The sequence below is a fragment of the Athene cunicularia genome (assembly GCF_003259725.1).
Source record: "Athene cunicularia isolate RWA chromosome 14 unlocalized genomic scaffold, athCun1 chr14_part1, whole genome shotgun sequence".
Lineage (NCBI taxonomy): Eukaryota > Metazoa > Chordata > Aves > Strigiformes > Strigidae > Athene > Athene cunicularia.
In genome coordinates this window covers 14,995,298-15,013,562 of record NW_020799118.1, presented here as the reverse complement: position 1 = coordinate 15,013,562, position 18,265 = coordinate 14,995,298, and the positions used below count along the sequence as shown (strand labels likewise).

Here is an 18,265-nt window from a genome sequence, read left to right as displayed (position 1 = left end):
TAAGTTCAGAAGCAGGGACTGCCTTACTGGGCTGAAATGGTATGTAACACAGTAGGCCATGTGCTGTGCCAGAGTTCCTAGGAAACAGCCTAAGGAAAAAAAAAAAAAAAAAAAATCCCTTCAGCCCTGAGGGAGAGCGAGCAGTGTGACCAGCAGGTACTGGTCTCAAAACAGCATCAGATCTTTAAGACAGAAAACACTGTGGGAGATGTTCTCAGACTGCCAAGATGGTCTGCATGAGATGCTTCTTCCCTGGGCTGCCTCTGCCCACGTGCCAGGGATCTCCAGGAACCAAATGCAGACAGAGATTTTTCCTTAGGTACCAACTGCCTAGTGTCATGTGTTGTCTTCATCAGATTTAGCCTATAAGTTCATTCCTACTACAGCTGTATTAGCTTCATCAGTGTTAATCAGCAGCAAGTCATCTAACTTTGCTTAGAAGAGGTCTATACAGTGCTGAATAAAATGTCTGTAATTTCACTGGAAGAAACATGCTAGTGGAGACCAAATTACAGGTGCTTCTTTGATTTAGTGTAGTTATTGCTAAGTCAAAAATCAGATCAGTTAAGTGGCTATCCAGTAAGCCTGGGATGCCTGTTTAACTAAAAGCTTAAAGAACAGCTGCGTGCACAAAGTTGCTGTGACATTTGATTTCCAAATCTCCTTTGCAGTCTCAGCTTTCTTGGGAAGAGCAACCATAAGCTCCCTCTACCCATCTCTGGAGTCTGTTCCTTTCCCATGCCACGTCGCTGCTCCACCTCTGGAGCCTCCGTGTCTCTCCATGAGAGGAAACTGTCACATGGTGCATCAGACCTCTGAGTGCGCAAAACAATCTGTACAGCCTGTTGCCATCAGAAACCACAGTAACATTGGAGCTAACAACGTTTAATAAATAGGGATTTTCTCCTTACACACAAGCAGTTTCACACTCTAATCCCCTCCTGTTACGATTAACGGAGTGGAGACAGCACAGGAAAACCTTGAGCTGACTGAAGGGCAGAATTTTCTTAGGGATTTGAGCCTTTGCCAAGGAGCTAAAGAGAAAAGGCCAAGAGAAGTCCATGCTGACCTTCTCTGAAAGAGTAGAAATTTTTGCTGCATTTTTCAGATGAACTTGAAGAACAGAGGGAAAGCAAACAGTGCACAGGAGCCCATATCTTTTATTTGAGCTGCTCATAGCAAAAATTCTGTTCTCTCAGTTACTGCTTTTCAAGTAATGGTGGCTACTGCAGGAATGAGGAAAAGGAGAAAGATTCTTTACCAGAAGAAGACAGGTGATAACTATGACCTTTTGGGGGGTTTTTAGGCCTCAAGTTGTTCTGGGAAGTGCTCTTAGCAAATATTATCTTTAGCATAAATTTAGCACAAAACCAACAACAAACCAAACAATGAAGACTCTTCACTTCCAGCAACTTGCTGGACAGTTTGCTTTGGTTTGACTTTGTTAATACTCCTCATCTCAGAAACAGAGAGGTTGCCCTGGCACTGCGGTACGTCTTGTGCTCCTTAGCCATGTTCCCTCTGGTAGACTAGATAACCTGTTACGGTTGTAGGAGGACTTGCTCTGAAGCTGCTCAGTGTTTTCCCTTAGAAAAGAAACTGGTGAACTTTTATGTGAGAAGTTCTTGTGCCTCTAGCTTACCAGAGAGTGCCCTTCTGTCATACGCAAGTGCCTTTCCGGTCCAAGGGGTTTTGGTCTGCTTTTACTGGGATATGTGTTGCTGAAATCACCTTTCTCTTGTGTTGATTATGTTCTTTAGCAAAATATTGGCAGCACACCAAGGTAACTACTGAATTTCCTATTCTACTTTGTCAGCTGCTGTCACTGTTCTGTGAACACCTGCAAGCTGCCAAAACAACTGTTGTGAGTGGTAGAAGGGAGTAGACTGGGAATCCTTTCATCTCCTGGCTCCCAGCACGTGGCTCTCGAGGCTCATGCCTCCATTGGGGCAGCCCGCAGGGTGGGGATCCTGCGTCCCTCCCAGGCAGGAGGAAGGGGAAGCACAGCCCACCTCCCTCCTTTTCCTGTAGCTCCAGGGAACCATTCCAACACACCTTGTTATGACTCCAGCTCTTGAGGTCTTGGCAGTGATAGGAGGCCGAGCCCGAGGGCTTTCTGACTCTTCTCTGCACAAGGTGACATACTCCTGCTGCTCCATTAGCTTTGTGTCTTCACTGGTTGTGTCTCCACTTTTCATTATACCTGCCTATATTCATGTGCCTCGTTTGCTTTACAGGACAGATATGCAAGGAGGTTGAATTAATTTTGCATGGGCAGCCAGAAACCAGATATTTCTTAACTTTAACTAAGTTGATTTTACAATCTAAGGGAACATATTTCAGTGCATGGTTGGGGTGGTGATGATATTTATGGTATTTATTTATGGTCACTGCAGTGGCATCCAAGAATAGTCTTCTGGAGGAGCTTGTCACTGCTGTGCTGACTGCTGTACAGGCAGAAATGAAGAAACTTCTGTCATGAGTGGGTTTCAGGATGAGGATAAATGATATGTGATAAATGATAAGACATGGAGGCGAGGAGATGAACATTCAGATATGCTAAGTTTGATGTGTGTTTGCATTTGAAAATGATCCTGACTAACTGCAGTTCATTTTCATTCTAACCATACTTAGGTGTCTCATTTTTTGGGAGTTGCTTCAGTACGTATTGGTCTAGGTCAAACAAAATGTAGAGGATGGAACTTCAGGTTCCATGATTTTTGATTAAAAGCAATTTGTGTTCTCAAACAAATGAAAGCAGAATTAATAATACTGTATATCAAAGCTGTATTGTAAGCTGATGTCAAAATTTTTAAATGCAGTATTAATTAACACGACAAAAGAAAACCAGAAATAAGTAGTATATCTTAGTCAGTGAAGAAAACGTAGTTTAATTTGCAGAAAAAAAATTTTGTAGGATGTTGAGACCTACAAAAGGGCTATTTCCACAGGTGGGAGAAAGGAGGAGGCTCTGTCTGGGAATGCAGCAGGGCTGTAGTGGTTAGTGGAAGGCTCTGGCAGGTAAGTTGTCTCATGACCTGTGGAAAATTAGCACAGTTTAGGTATTTAAAAGCTTTTTAGAAGAATCTTGACCTTAAGATGAGTGAATGAAATTTGGGTTTGTGGTTGGTCTTCATTGCATGTGTGAAAATGGACTTTGTTTTCTGAAACTTGGTACATAAAAAGCAGAACAATGACACCTAAAGAGGCATACGCTTATGGAAGGTGTGAATGATTTCAAGGCAAGTCTTTGACATGATCACGTAAAAGCTCGGTGTGTTGAGGGAAGAACTTTCAACTCTTGCTTTGTGAAATATCTTCTGTCTACCTTCTCAACCACTGATGTTCCCCACGTGTGTTTTGCTTTCTGTTATTCAGGCTCCAGGAGGACACAGTCCAAAGACTCAAAATGGACTTTTGAGTCCTCCACAGGAAGAAAAGCTCAGCAATAGTCAAACCTCGCTTTATGAAATGTTGCAAGAGAAAGGAAAATGGTGTGGAGTGAGTCTGGATCAATCGGCTCTCCTTCCTTTGAGGTTCAAAAACATCAGAGAAAAGACAGATGCTCACTTTGTGGATGTGATTAAAGAAGACAGGTAAGGAAAATCAAGCTGTACAATGTAAAATTTTATAAAGGCAAGAAAGTAGTAACAGGGGCCCCATATCTTTAATCTTTATTTGTATGCTTTTTGTGCAGTAATAATTATTGTTAGCATATAACATGTCATATGTTTTCGGATCTCAGTCTATATTGTGCTTCAACTGCAGTAGGAACTTGATGTCAGAAACATTCTGCTCAGGAATATATAAAGCTAGGTTTCTTCATCATTTCCATTGTTCTTCAGTCGAGTCTTCCAAAATGAAAAATACTAATTTAAATTACTTGTCATGAAGTTGAACTTGTATCTTTAGATTCAGAAGTCCTCTTAATGCACATATTATGGACCTTTGTCTGCAATTAAGAGTGTAGCATAAAATATGAACCACAAAACTCACATTCTTGTGTAGCAAAAGAACAGCATCTGATAACATCGTGTGACTAATACCTAGAAATCATACTGGGCTTGGAAGCAGAATTAATAGGAGTTAATTCTCGTGGACGTACTACCTACCTACAGCATTTTGTAAAGTTAGCTTTTCTCTGTTTTAAACCAAAAAAAAAAAATCTTATTTTGGGCAGACAAAAAAGAAATTCTCCAAAATTCAGTAGTGTGTGATTTTTGTAAACATGCAACAATATCTCCCTTATTATGGCAGTGACTTGACTGGAGCAACAAAACAGATAACTTGAGTTTGTTGTTATTTATGGCTATTCTTATTTTTGCTTCACTGCTTCCACTCAGATTAGGGATATTTCGTCTAAATATCCTCGAAACTGTAGGGTCATACAGACCCCAGGCTGCTTGGAACAGGGACACTGTCATCTTAGCTGAAAACATGACTAAAGCAGGGAGAAGTGAGCAGGAGGGACACCAGTTCTTCTCTAGTCTCTTCTCTACATCTTTACACATTGCTTTTCTCCTGTGGCCAGCTTCAGTTAAAATTTAGGTTCCTTTTTTTTTTTAACCCCCTCTGTGGTCTGTCCTTAGTGGCTGAGGATAGGTGTTTAGTTGATATTTTCAAATATTAGAAGACAGATGGATTGGGAAAGTCCAAATGTTGGCAGAAATCAGCAAGAACAAATTGGGTTGTTGTTTAAAATGTAACTAGCATGCTGCAAATTTTAAGTTATAGACGTAGCTTAATTTATGCCGTTGGTCTGCTGAAGATACCTAGCTCAAGCTCTTGTGTTGCTGGTGCTTTCCTCCTCCCCTTACAAAATGGATAACTCTTTCTGATTCAGAAAGAGAAAAAGTAGGACTATGCTTTGACATCAGTCAAAGCCTAGCTTTTTTTTTGGGTCTCAATTAAATATCATCATTACCATATTAAGTGGGCCATTTCTTGTTGCCAGGGAAACTTCTCTGCTGAGTTCAGTTCATGTAAACATAACTTTCCAAAAATAATTTTCTGATTAATTAGGTCTATGCAAAATGGTTTAAGCCTACCATTTTACAGTAATCCTTTTTAACATTTCTCAATGTGAAGTTATATGTAATAAGTCATTTAAGAAAACATTCTTGAACCCCTACTGTAAAAGTTAATGTATTGTTGGTCTCAACAAAGCTAGTATCTGTGAGGATGTCTGGATGGGAAAAATGAGTTATCTCATGGAGGGGGGTGAAGTTGAAACTTCCCCTTGGTCATCTTACCTGAAACCCAATTCGCAATAATAATAGTGGAGTTTTTCTGCTTTGGCTTTATGTTACTGCAAACAGTGAGCTTCCCCGAGCATTGGGCATCAGTTTCCACTGTGGTGCACGATACTGTGGTCTGATCTGTGACATAAATTTATATTAACAGAAAGTACCTGACCCAGATATGGTGATAAGGTGCATAAATTAATCCCGTAGGCTTCCTGTACAGCTGGGAGGACTTGGGAGCCTGTACACTGCATTAGGAAGCTGCCTAGGGCTACCCTGGAGGAAACGCTGGACACTGGTGTTATTTTTCATTTCCCAGCTTCTTTCTAGCCTTTAGATGTGTGGCTGAGAGTTTGATGAGTGGCCGGTGGTCTCTTTGCATGCCAAGATTTCTCCTTGAAGCTGATACCTCAAGCACAGTTCCAATTGTCTTTAAAAATAATAATAAAGCCAGTGTTAGTGCAGCATGTTTGTATTATTATATGAGAATCCTTTTCATAGAAGTTAACGGTTTCTATCTTCTTACAACTTGATTATATATATTTGGCAAAATGTATAGTTTGAGCTTTGCATCTGGCCTTACTACAGTGACTGTAAAAATACCATGCTTTTGTTCACTGTCATCTGCATATTACTGGGTATTTTAAAAGAAGACTAAAGTGTAGGAGTACAAAATGTTTAAAGTTAATTTCATTGGGGATATCCTCAAAGGATTCTCACTTTTGAGATTTTTTTGTTTCCAAGAAAAATTACATATTCTTTAGGTTATAAACCTTTTGAAGTACAAGAAACAAGTACACATGTGCTGATCAGAATAGTACTTACAAATGATCTCTTTAGGCTTACAGAGCAGAGTCCCAGGGAAATATGAAGCTCCCTCCAGAAGCCAGGTTCTGTGCAGCCTTTCAGACCCTCCTTGGGTTAGTTTCCTGTTTAAATACTTTAAAAATTTGTTTGTTTCTTTCATCTCCCGCTTCCCAGTCTTGCTTGATTAAGGGAAAACAGAAATCGCTTGTGGTGGGGAGGCTCCTGGGAAGCAGATTATGCAATTGACTCTGTTTAGTTGGCTAAACTGGGATCTTCCTCTTTGAGACAGACGACATGGAGCTGGACTGGCACGGTATGGCTGGCTGACATCAGAAATGCTGCCTTCGCCCTGATGTCATCGTGTTATACCTTCTGTTTGGTGCTGTGCTGGCAAACTCGGTTGTTCTTCCTATGTCCTTAGACCATCGTACAGCATCACCATATTCTGTTGAGCTTCCATGGAGGAAGAAAGTGAATTCAACAATATTTTTTTTTTAAAAAAAGCTTGTGAAATTCATATTATAAGATGCTCTTAGAACCATCTAAGAGAAGTGAGGGAGGGAAGACAATGAAGAATGAAAGAGGGAAGGGAGACTCTAGTGAATGTGTCCTGTCATTCCTTCAGAGTATCCTAATGTTTTTAATATATTGGCCAAGGCCAGAATGTTTAAAGGTTATAAAGTATCTGCCCATATTCGTGGTTGAAGTCTTCTGTCTTCTTGAGCTTCAGTCTAGGGCTGTGTGTTTGGCTGGTCTTGCATCTCAAGAGAAAAATGCTTCCCACATGCCATCTTGTGCTGGGGAGCTTGTACTTCCAAAAAACCCCGTTGCCAAGTGTTGTTAAAAAATAAACAGAAGAAAACCAAAAACAAACCACTGAAAAAAAATAAAATTCAGGCACCGACTAGCTCTGGAGGATCTTTCAGCTTCTTCATCTGCTTAGAATTTGATCTCATGTGCATCTCTGTTTTTTGCTTAGAGTTACCAACTTGAAAATAGCGCACTCTAATTGTTGCTCCGGTGCTACATTTTTCAAGGCAGGAATAGTGCTTGGAAAGAAGCTGTTCCTTTTCAGATTCTACAGCAATTTCAAAAACAGTTAGTTCACTGTAAATAAGCAGTGGAATCAGTTGCTTGAAAATGAAAGGAGGTTCGTAGCAAGAGTGTGTTTTGAAGTCTCAAATGAGGACTGCACAGAGCAGAGGGTGATGGGCCATCCTCAGCACTAAATGGCATAAGCAGGCGGGACCTTACTCTGTGACCATCAGGCACAAGGCATTCGGTACTCTGTACACCGAGTCCTTTCAGCTCTGACACCTACTAGTGAAAGAAAAGGTTTGTAGACCAAGTGCCATCAGTGTTATTAGAAAACTTCTTTCATAAACTTCTGACAACTAATGTAAAACTCAAAAAATGTTCTATATTCGCTCCAGAGGGAGGGGAATAGGAACAATTTCTTAATGATTGAGATCTCTCTTAATGTTTGAGGTTGGTTTGGTTTTTTTCTGCACCTGATGCTGGAAGATAAGTTGAAGGAGTGCATAAACATCCTCTCGTAGATGCTGCCTCCTGGTTCATTAGTCCTAGTGAGCTACTTTCATTTATTTGTCAGTGCTTTTGTCGATGATTCTGGTGATTTCAAATCTTCTGCTTCAGAAATAAATGTAAGCTATCCACCTCCTCAGGTTCTGTTTCTCTGCAGCCCAGATCATTAAGAGAATGTTCCCAGCTGAGTTACTGAGTTATTTTAGTGTCTTTGAAATAACAAGAAAGTGCTGTTTTCTGAAATGGACTTTTTTTTTTCCTAACCATTTGTCACCTTTGTCATCCTTGGCTGGCTTTGAACGATAGAATTCCAACTAAGACACAAATATCCCTCAACTATTCATCTCCTAAGGTTATGCTTCTGTGGCAGCAATTAACCTTTACTATTTGCTGGCTTATATTACAGTTATCTATAGTAATCTGTGGTTATAGCCATTAAGTTTGTGGAAGGACTTGTAAAATTTTCAGGAAGAGACTAACATTTACTCTGTCATTTTTTCATAAAATATTTCCTCTGACTGAACAAGTGATGTGGATAAGGGGGTACCTCATTGACTGAGAGCAAACAAAAGCTACAGGAACTTCAAAGACAAGCACCAGCATCCCTAGAAACAGAAACCACAGAATGGAGGGGCTCTGAAAGAGTTGCAGCTGAATAAACTGATGTTGATACTGTCTTTTCTCCTCAGCCTCATGAAAGACTACTTCTTTAAACCACCTATTAACAAGCTGAGCTTGAACTTCTTGGATCAGGATTTGGAGATGGCCTACAGGACAAGCTATCAGGAAGAGGTGTGTTTCTCCTGGCATTGTTTTCCTTCTGTAATCTGCTAAGCAACTGTCTGTCATTGTTCTTAACACATTTCATTGCAGTTGATGACAAGGGTCATGAAACGTCAAATGTGATTTACTACTTGGTATTGCTGTCTCTGAAAACAGTCTCCTGTCAGTTTACCTGTCTTGTGCTATACCCTAAGCCTAGTCCAGTGCTTAGGCTGGAAATACATTTTCACAGTCCACCAAGATAGACTAATAACTTCTCACCTGCCTTTTCTCCATTTTCAGGTTAATGTTTTAAGGCTTTAGACAGGCCAGAGAACCATGCTAAGATGAAAGGACAGGACCAAATGCTATTTGCATTCTCATCAACTTTGAATTTGATTCTTGTTCATGTCACAGCCTCATGCTTATCTTCGTGGAACCCAAACCTGCTCTGAACTTAAATGTCCTAAGTTCTGTAAGTGTGCTGCATTCAGAAACAGGCAATTCAAAACACTGTGTAATTGTAAGGAACAGTGAGTAAATTGTAAGGAACTTGGTGCCTTCTTCAGGATTCTGCACTGAATGTGAAAAGTCCTTAATCCCCTTGGGTGCTAATAGTATTGCAGGCTTTCCATGTCAGCAGATACTCCTGCCTGGTTGTTTTAAGCAAGATGGTTTAAGTTTACATATAGTGACATTAACTGTCACTATTAACTGAGGCTGCATTTCCACCAGCAGCTGAAAAGTTGCTGCCAAAAGAGGGCAGTTACTCTACCCTCCTTTTTCTACTCCTCCCTGCTCCTTCTAATGGCTCTGGTGCTTATCAGGCTTCCCTTCTGTGAGCTAGTTCATTTTACTAGCCTAGCATAAAATACTTACGTTTTGTTTTTCTATTTGGGCCCTTTTCTTTTTCCATCTGGATCTGGTTTTTGCTGTATTGAACCAGCAGCTCACAGAGAGGTTGGCAAGTGCCAGAGCCAGTGCAAGATAAGTGTCCGGCAGCAGGAAGGGGAATGGGCCCTTCCCTTCCAGTAGCATTGAGCTATTAGTTTGGGTCATCCATCTGGCAGAATTGCATCCTGATAAATGTACGTGTTGATTTCTTTTCTTCCCACTATGTCCTACATCTGAGGGCAGGTAGGATTTCTGCTTCTGCCGCTTGTTGCTTTCTGTTGATGGGCTGCTTTCTGTTCTGAGCAGCATTGTCATGTTGTCCTTAGCTATTGCTCCTATTTGCTCGTTTTCCAATGTTTACAAATGAGACCTAACTTTTTTTTGTTTGTTTTTTTTTTTTTTTAAACAGAGGGAAGCATAGTTATGTTGCAGTTCAGTTTGTTCACTTTGTTCAGGACCTCCATACTCATCCTGCAGCACTGTATTCTAGTGGTATCTCTCTGAATAAAGCTCATGAGCAACAACAGGGAGAAATTTCCCGTGGGATACAGCCTGCAAAATTTGCATAAACTCTACAGAAAATAGAAAATCAGGCTCTTTCCAGTGGAAAGGTTGGAAAGAGAAGTGAAGCAGTGATAGTCAAGCGTATACTGATAGAGCTATTTATGTGGGTATGTAGGAAATTCACAGAAGGACCAGGAATGTAGTCTGTGCATTTTGTTAGTGGCAAGCTATTTTAAAAGTACTATGTAAATCTCCCTGGAAATGGGGATCTTCACTCTGTGATAGTAACTGCAGCACTGGGGCAAGACCTGTTAAAGCCTTAATATTAGCATGGTACTGGTCCAAATCAACAACAACAACAAAAATAGTTCTCTTGGGAGAGTGAAATGATTTGTCAGCACTGCTGGTTATTTAATTGTCTTGCAGTGAACTGTTGCTGAAAGTAACTTCCAACACCACTGAATTTACCTCTAATTAGACAGTGCCAGCTGCATGCTCAGTTTGTGATCGTTCTCTGTAAGCAGCTCCGCTTCCCAAGAGCTTGCTTAGCCTGTTCTTGTTAGGAAATTAAAGCTCTACTTAACACTATTAGGGCATCTTTAATGCTGTCACTTCAGGGTACAGTGCTCCTTTCCTTAATTCAATTTATATGACTTTCTGTGTGGAGTAACAGGGTTCTGCTACAGTTCAGATTAAAAGGTAATTTTGGCACTGAAATGATGCTAGCTGAATTTATTAGATTGCAAAGAGTTACAAATGAGAAACAAGTTCATTTCCCAATATTGCTGAGTGCAGATAGTGTTCTGTGGAGCAAAAGAAATTTCCAGATCAAACCGGAGTACTCAAACTGGGCTACTTCATAGTGATATTGGTAACATACTTTTTGTTTTTCATTGGAACTTGCTTTCTGTGGTCCCTCGGGCAGATATAAACATTCATAAGACTGGGCTCATCTGAGTAAGCCAAGATATGGAGCTCATGATCTAGTTTTCAGCTGGACTGGCCAAAGTAGCACAGAGCACAGCTGCACAGGCACTGGGGCCAGGACAAGATGGGATGGGAATGTGTGGTAAGGGGTTATGGAAGAACAGAACTTGGTGTCCTGGGCTCTGATCAATTCAGATTACATAGTGTCCTGATTGCTGCTTTTAATCTGGTCTGGAAGGGAGATGTGAGCTCTGCCACAGGCTAGTAACTGTTTCTGCAGAGTGATGTTTGAAGGGTTTTCTTAAAGAACTGTTGGAGCCAAAACATTTATTGTAAGATACATTATTGTGTTAAATGAAAATCCTTGAGGAAAACTACTTCTAGCTTTATCTGCTAGTAATTATGGGGTTTATGTTTCTTTGCACAGAGGAGGCAATTTTCATATGGTTAATTTCTGTATCATAATATGCTGTAGGAATCACCCCAGACCCACGGGCTACGCTGCCAGTGCCTTTTTTTTCTCAACATAAGCTGGTTCTCAGGGAACTGTGGTAGCCGTTGAACTACCTCTTCTGTTTCTTGGTTCAAACCAGTGCTTATGTTGGATTAATGAAGTGGCAAAAATTTCTGTGTTCCTTTATTTGTCTTTGTGAGCTGCTGTTTATGGTACAGTTGAATTCAGCAAAATAGCATTTGCTCATTTTCATCCCTTCCTTCAATCCCTTTATTCTACGCAGGTTGTGAGGAATGCTCCAGTGAAGACATTTGCCAGTGCTACCTTCAGCTCGCTCCTGGATGTGTTCCTCTCCACCACAGTCTTCCTCATACTCTCTATCACATGTTTCCTGAAACATGGGATGGTCGCGTCCCCTCCGCCACCTGCAGCAGTTGTGGTGTTCATCATCGCCATCCTGCTAGAGGTGCTGTCCCTTGTCATCTCAATTAGGTAAATAAAGCATAAGAAAGTCTTGAAATAGCAGTGAGAACTAAAATGGTAGCTGGCTTGGGAACATTTTGTTTGATAGCATCCCAGGAATGCACTTGGACTGTCTGTAATATTTGCAGAACACTGTTAATGAAGCAAAGAAGGGCAGATCTTGTGCAAAGGGAAGTCTAGAAATTGGAGGAGAGAAAGGTGACTCCGACAGAGGTCACTTAAGGAAACAGAATCATGCTTGGCCCTGCTTATTGTTCCTTGGGATGCCACATGCAACTGGATATCTTCTCCCCTCACAGGGCCATCAGAGTGAGGGAAATCAAACAGAAAACTTTCATCTGTCCTTCAAGAAAAAAACCCTGCCTTTAAATTACTAGATAAATGTACATCATTCTGGTGTTAAAACTGAAGTAATTTATCAGAACTGCAAAGAGCAGTCTTTTTCAAAAAAATTTAAAAATTAAAAATTGCAGAAGTCACATTGCATCTGTCCAGAATTGATATTTTTTTTAATAATCTCTGTTTCAAGTCTTAGGGGTTTAATTTTCCAATAGTTTGTGTTTTCCCTGTTTGATACATAATTGGAGTTCAGCATTTCCCCCAAGTCCTGGGCTGTGTGACATTCAGCTGCTGCTTGAGAAGGGAAGGGGCACTAGTCTGGCTCTGCAGAAGGGGGTGGCTCTGCAGAGCTCTCCTTGGCCGTGCCAGCCCTGACACTGCTGCTTTGCAGCTGGCAGCGAAGAATCCCCAGTCCCTGAACTCATAAATGATTCCCTGCAACCCCTGCACCTCAGCCTCTCCCGTCCCCTTGGAGGTGAGGCTTGGCTGCAGATGCAGATAGCTGATACTTAACAGCAACTCCTTGTCCCTTACTCGTACCCACTCACCCAGGGAATGTGTGTTTTGGATTTCCAGGATGCTTGCAGGCTTTAGCCCAGCGTTTGTAACTAGCCGGCAAGCAGTTACTGTGCAGTTCCTATGTAACGTAGGGTTTCCCCAAGGCACACTGGAGTTACTAACACCTTCAGGTGTAGCAGAAGACTGCAGTTGTACATGCATTCAGTAAAGCTCATGCTATCCTGGGTGTGTTGTCTGATTTATACAGATACCATGTGTAACCTGTTATTAACATAGATGACAGACCTAATAATAAGTTGCTTGTTTGTCTATACTTGTGAGAGCAAGTTTATTCTGCCCTCCGCATCCCCCACTTTCACTGCACTTCCTTCTGACACAGAAGTGTGTTATAAGGGTGGTGCGTGGAAACGTGAGTCTGCACTTGTAGTTCTGCAAATGTGTCAGGTATGTGTAAATTCAAATGCTTTTATAATTACAAGTTAGAAGCAATTCTGCTGTTATTTCAAAAGAAACAAGAGATTGCAGTTTGCACTCTGACTTTCCAGAGTCCAGGTAAAAAGTACTAGATTAGTCCTCACTGCAGCAAGCTTGTAACTAAGTGCATAGAAATGTATTCAAGCATATTTACATGCAAGCTGGCAATTTGGAGTAGAGAGGGGTCATTTACAGACAGTGGAGATGTTTTTAAGGATAATGTTTCTTAGCAGGTGTATTTGATTGTTGCAATTTGAATAATATTGTACTTCTGGAGTTTTTAGAAAATCTAGAAATTCAGAAAAATGTTAAGACCTGTATGGGGAGATCGTTAAACTGGTAGAACTATTGTACAGAGCATCTGAAACTGGATTAACTGATATTCTGTCCTCTCCCTTGCACCAGAAATGCATGTTCCTCTTTGCAGAACAGTTTCCATACTCTGGTTTGGGGGGGGGGGAAGTGTTTTTGTCAGCTGAATGTGCCCAGGCAGCTCTTTCATCACACCAAGCAAGAGAGGTAGGAAAGCAGCAGGGAACAGGCAGTCTGGATTTGGTGCCATGGCATCATATCCTTGACCTTGTTCAGCTCTGAACAACTCAGCCACCACTTTGCAGAAGAGCTAGTTTCTGCTACCCAGGTATGTTTGGAGGAAATTTGTATTCATTCACCTTGCAGGTGAACTTTTACTCCATTTTAGTATTTTTTCAATCCATTATTGTTCCCACTTGTTTTTCCAGTGCTACATTGCATTTGCCTTTTCTTATTTATAAAAAACTAAACATTTATAAAAATTATTGCTTTAATCTTAGAAATTTTATATGTAGATACATAAGGTTTTGTTTCAGTCCTGTTCTATAATTGGTGGTTTATGGGCTTCTTAAGGAAAAGGAAGATTGTTTTTTCAATATGTTATCTCTATGGCAAAGAATTTGCAGTGGTTTTGTCTTTGAGCTCTTGTATGGCTGTACAGAGGTTTAGCTTCATTGCAGCACCATGTTGTTAAGAGCCATGCTCCCTGGTAGAGAGCCTGGGCCATTACCAAGGTGAGTTTAAGTGGCTTTAGAATGTTTTTTTAACACTATTTGGTTTTGCCACTGACATTTCTAATATTTCCATGAGACTATGTTGGCATAAAGCTCGAATTTTACTTTCTAAACTGACTTGGATGCCTCATTTAAAGTCAGTGAGATTTAAAAAGCAAGTGTTTCCGGATGACTCTTAAGTATTAAATGTTTTGGGGTTTTTTAAATAATTCTTTTGTGCTTGATTCTGATTTGAAAAACAGGTTGAGAAACATCTTACACTGTGGAGAATGCCTGTAGCCAGCCATCAAAGCTCACATAGTCCCACCTGGTGTAGTAATAACAGATTTTCAATAAACACTGTATTGGTGGCATGCAGGACTGTCTTTATCCTACTGGCACTCGCAGGAGGCTGAGGCGTGCAGAGAATCTGCAATTCCTGCACAGCTACTACAAGTGCAGGTGATCGGTGGTCATTTTGCTGCAATCACTGGAGTCAAGCTGACCATTAATCTCAAGACCCCACAAATTCTCCTGGTTACTTTGGGAAATGGGAATTGCTGGATGGGATCAGTGACTGCTGCCCTTCCTGTCAAACTGGCAGTTGAGGAGTAGGGTTGTAGGAATAGTCACCAGGTATCCCTTGCTACTGGAGCCCCTGTTGTGCATGTGAGATGTGGTTTTCCTTTCTTTTGGTGGGAGTGTAGTGTCTGGAGAACATTCTGTATTTATTCCACAGTTCCAAGCAATTGGTTCTCAGGAACTTATTGCCATGGGCTCACATTCACAATCTTTCCTCAACTTAAATCTTAAAGTATAAAACAGGATCATCTCTGACCTGAGTAGATTTTACCCAGGGTACCTTCTTGAAAATAGCCTCATACTGTACACCAAAAGAGAGCAGTCTTTGTAGATGAAAAATCTCAAAACCTTTCTGGTAGGTTTTCAGTTTTAGATGTAATGGCAGTGGTGTATTTGAGGGGGCACTTCATAGGAATAGGTATCTGATTTGGCCCAGAGGGGCTTTTTTGCTTTGAATTTATAGTGTATATATAGTAAATAGGTAAAATACACTTTTGGGCCACTCTGGTCTCCACAAACTGAGGTACACACTTCTGTACAGTTCACTTGAGCAGAAAGAAGAAAATCATCTTTTTCCTCTTCAGATCCTTCTTAAAGTGAGGACTGCTCACTCTGACCATTCATTATGCACAGACACGGTGCAGAACTTCCTGTGCAGAAATGTCATCCCAAATGACAATCACAGAATACCACTGAGATATCTTAAGGGAGGAGATTGGACTACAATGCTGGGCACAATCCCAGAATTTCAGGAAAAGGGATTATTTTAGGACCAGAAAATTCTTGCCTAAGTTTCTCATTGTATTTTCATTATCATGATGCAAATCACCCTGTCTTTAAATCAGTCTAACTCTTAATTGAATCCAGGACTCAGCCTAGGAAGTACTCTCTACAGCTCTTGTGGCTAAGGCCTTTAGTCAGCTGCAGGAGTGGGAGAGGAGGGCACTATCACTGCCTATACAATGAGAAACAAGTTAAAACTTTGAAGTTCTAGAAGAGCAGAAGGCCTCATGGAGCAAAGCTTACAAGGGAGAAGGATGTTTTGATTCCTCTGAAGTGTCTGATAATAAATTATTGGAGTATCAATAGTTGAGGATCCCACAGTTATCACAAGTGCCACTCTAAAATTAATTGTATAAAGCTGCATGCAAAAAATGGTGCTTCATTTGTAAGCATGTGGAATATGTCATCGCCTGTTCTGTTAATGTAGTGCAAAGAATGTCCATCTGCCCACTTGAAATGTGACGACTTTGACTTTCATGAGTACAGCTCAAGTGTAAGAGGTCCTAAAGTTCTGCTGTTTTATAAAAATACCTTGGGAAATGTCATTGAGCATATGACAGTGTGTGAGATTTCAGTTGGGTTTCTTAGGAATGCTTCTGCAGGAATACAGGTAAAAGACATCTGCCCACTATTTTAGCTATAAATACAGGAATTTTTTTTACAAGATACTCGACATCTAGTTCTTATTCTCAAGTAAAATTTGTTATAAGTGTTTGTTTTTAAAAAAAGCGTTGCTTTTGATAGCATCCTTCAGTGAAGACTTGGATGAAGAGATGAGGCCAGAATAGGGGATATTTCAACCCTGTTCAAAAGAGTGGGAGATGGGAGCACTTGAGAAGTTGATTCATCAATTTGGAAGGAACGTTTCTGGAGAGAAAAAAAAAATAAAAATCTTCTGGATGAAGAAAGCCAGTACAATCAAAACAGTGGAATGGGAAACTGCTGTTGTCTCACTAAGCCAAACTGCCTTTTGCCTGGTACTTCACCTTCCCAGGCTTGCTAAATTAACACCAGTGGTCTGTCCACAGCAGAGACCCTGTGGCCAACTGGTTGGATCTTCTTAAATTCCTGGTGACTGAGAACAGAAATTGTTCTCTGCTACTAGAGCTTAATGAACCCCTTCTGTTAACGTGAGTGATACAGAGTATTGATGCAAGGGAAAACAATGTATTCTGTTTGCCTTTATTTATGTCTAACATCTGTGACTTCGGTATTTAATATCCCACCAAATTGCTGCTATGCCAAAAGGTTTTGATTTGAACTATGGGAATTGATTTTAAACTGCCAGTAAATACAGAAATGATGGTAACATTCTCCATTACCCATTAATCATTTATGTCAAAGTTACTAATTTGAACTCCAGCTTGTGTAAACATCTCGGATACTTTAGCATTTAAGCCCTGTTGAGCTACCCACTGACACTGCATTATTTACTGATACTGCCCTGTAGCCATTAAATCTGTCTGCAGCTCTCATTGCTGTCTGGATTTAATGTGCTTCTTACTTCCTGCGATGGGAGGATGGTGCTGTACTCACAAGCTTTCACTGCTTTGTGAAGGATGAGAGTTCAATCATTTTAATTCCAGAGTGCAGAGCATTGCAATAAATACCAGACTAAAAAAAAAAAAAAAAAAATCAATGCAAGAAGGTAAACATTATCATGAGAAATGTGGCGTTGTCCTGGAATTTGCACTAGCTTTTTTTGAAACACACAGCTGCCTAAATAAAGAAGTGTCCTCATCGCAGGATTAACTGATCGGGTTCGCTGATGGATTTGTTGCTATAGTTCCCACAAGAATTTGTCCTGGCATGGAGGCTTGGCAAAAAAAAAAAAAAAAATTAAAAGCTTTCTGCACCATGGAGTCGCTGTTGTGTGGGTTGGGGTGAGAGACATGAGCTGCACTGGGTATGTGCCGCAATTCGCGTGCCACCGAGCCGGTTTCTGTGCCAGCCTACATGGGAGCGACATGGAAGATCACGCAGAGTGTGGGCAGAGGTGTCACTGATCTGCCTTCGGAGAGACTGGCTTCTCCTGCCTCCCCACCCAGCTGCCGGCGGCGAGCACCGGGATGGAGCTTAGCCCAGGGAGTGCTCTGCCTTGGAGCCCGATTCGGTTTCCTTTATCCCAGTTCAGCCTTGAAAATGTTAATCCTAATTCGTAGGCTTTGGGAGAATTGAACTTTATTTTTAGAGGCATGAACTTGGGTGGCATTTTCAGAAGTACTCGATACTGGGCAAGCTTGGCTGCCACTGAAGACAGGGATCTGGTGTTGATGGTAGGGGCAACTGAGTTGGGACAGTATATAACGCTTCAGAAAACCCAATTCTTACCCTGTGGAGCTTTTTAAAAAAATCATTTTGCTTTATGTACAATTTCTAAATTTCTGTGCTTTGTTGGAAATTCTTTTTTTTATGATGGAATATAGCTGTAATTTTTGGTGTAAATGGAAGTCCATTAAACTAGGAGCTAACAAATCTGTGAGCACCCTCTCGTGGAGTCCTGGTGTATTACAGTGTCTTCCATCCTGTTACCCCAAATTTATCTTCTATGCATTTAAGTAAGATTTTAATATAGTAAATTAGAGAAGAGATGTTGGCACTTCAAAAAAATGCTTGAGGTTGCAAAATTCGCAGAAGTCTAGACCAGAGAATTAAAATATCATTCATAAACTACATAAAGGTGTGGAGTAAGTGTCAAATTCACATAAAGAACTTTTAAATTTATTCTGGTTTGTATCAGGCTTTTATCCAGCATAATACCTTGTATGTTAGATAACAGTGTTAAAAAAAATCAGTGGATAGCTTTTCTCTTGTAAAAGATATAGGTAGTATGGAATAGTTTGTGTAACTTTGGAGGTGATTAATTTGTTTCTGTAGATAAATAATAGTTTTGGAGTTCTCCAGATAAATAATAGTTTTCTATG

The 18,265-nt window shown here is 40.7% G+C and overlaps 1 protein-coding gene across 3 annotated transcripts in view; it reads left to right on the top strand.

Annotated features, from left to right (window-relative positions):
- ADCY9 (adenylate cyclase 9) overlaps positions 1–18,265 on the top strand; it is a 93,411-nt gene that overhangs the window by 52,159 nt on the left and 22,987 nt on the right. For all 3 annotated transcript variants that reach the window (XM_026858700.1, XM_026858699.1, XM_026858701.1), the window contains 3 exons: positions 3,379–3,596; positions 8,285–8,387; positions 11,420–11,628. In XM_026858700.1, coding sequence (XP_026714501.1) covers positions 3,379–3,596; positions 8,285–8,387; positions 11,420–11,628 — 530 coding nt within the window. The remainder of the gene's footprint in view (positions 1–3,378; positions 3,597–8,284; positions 8,388–11,419; positions 11,629–18,265) is intronic.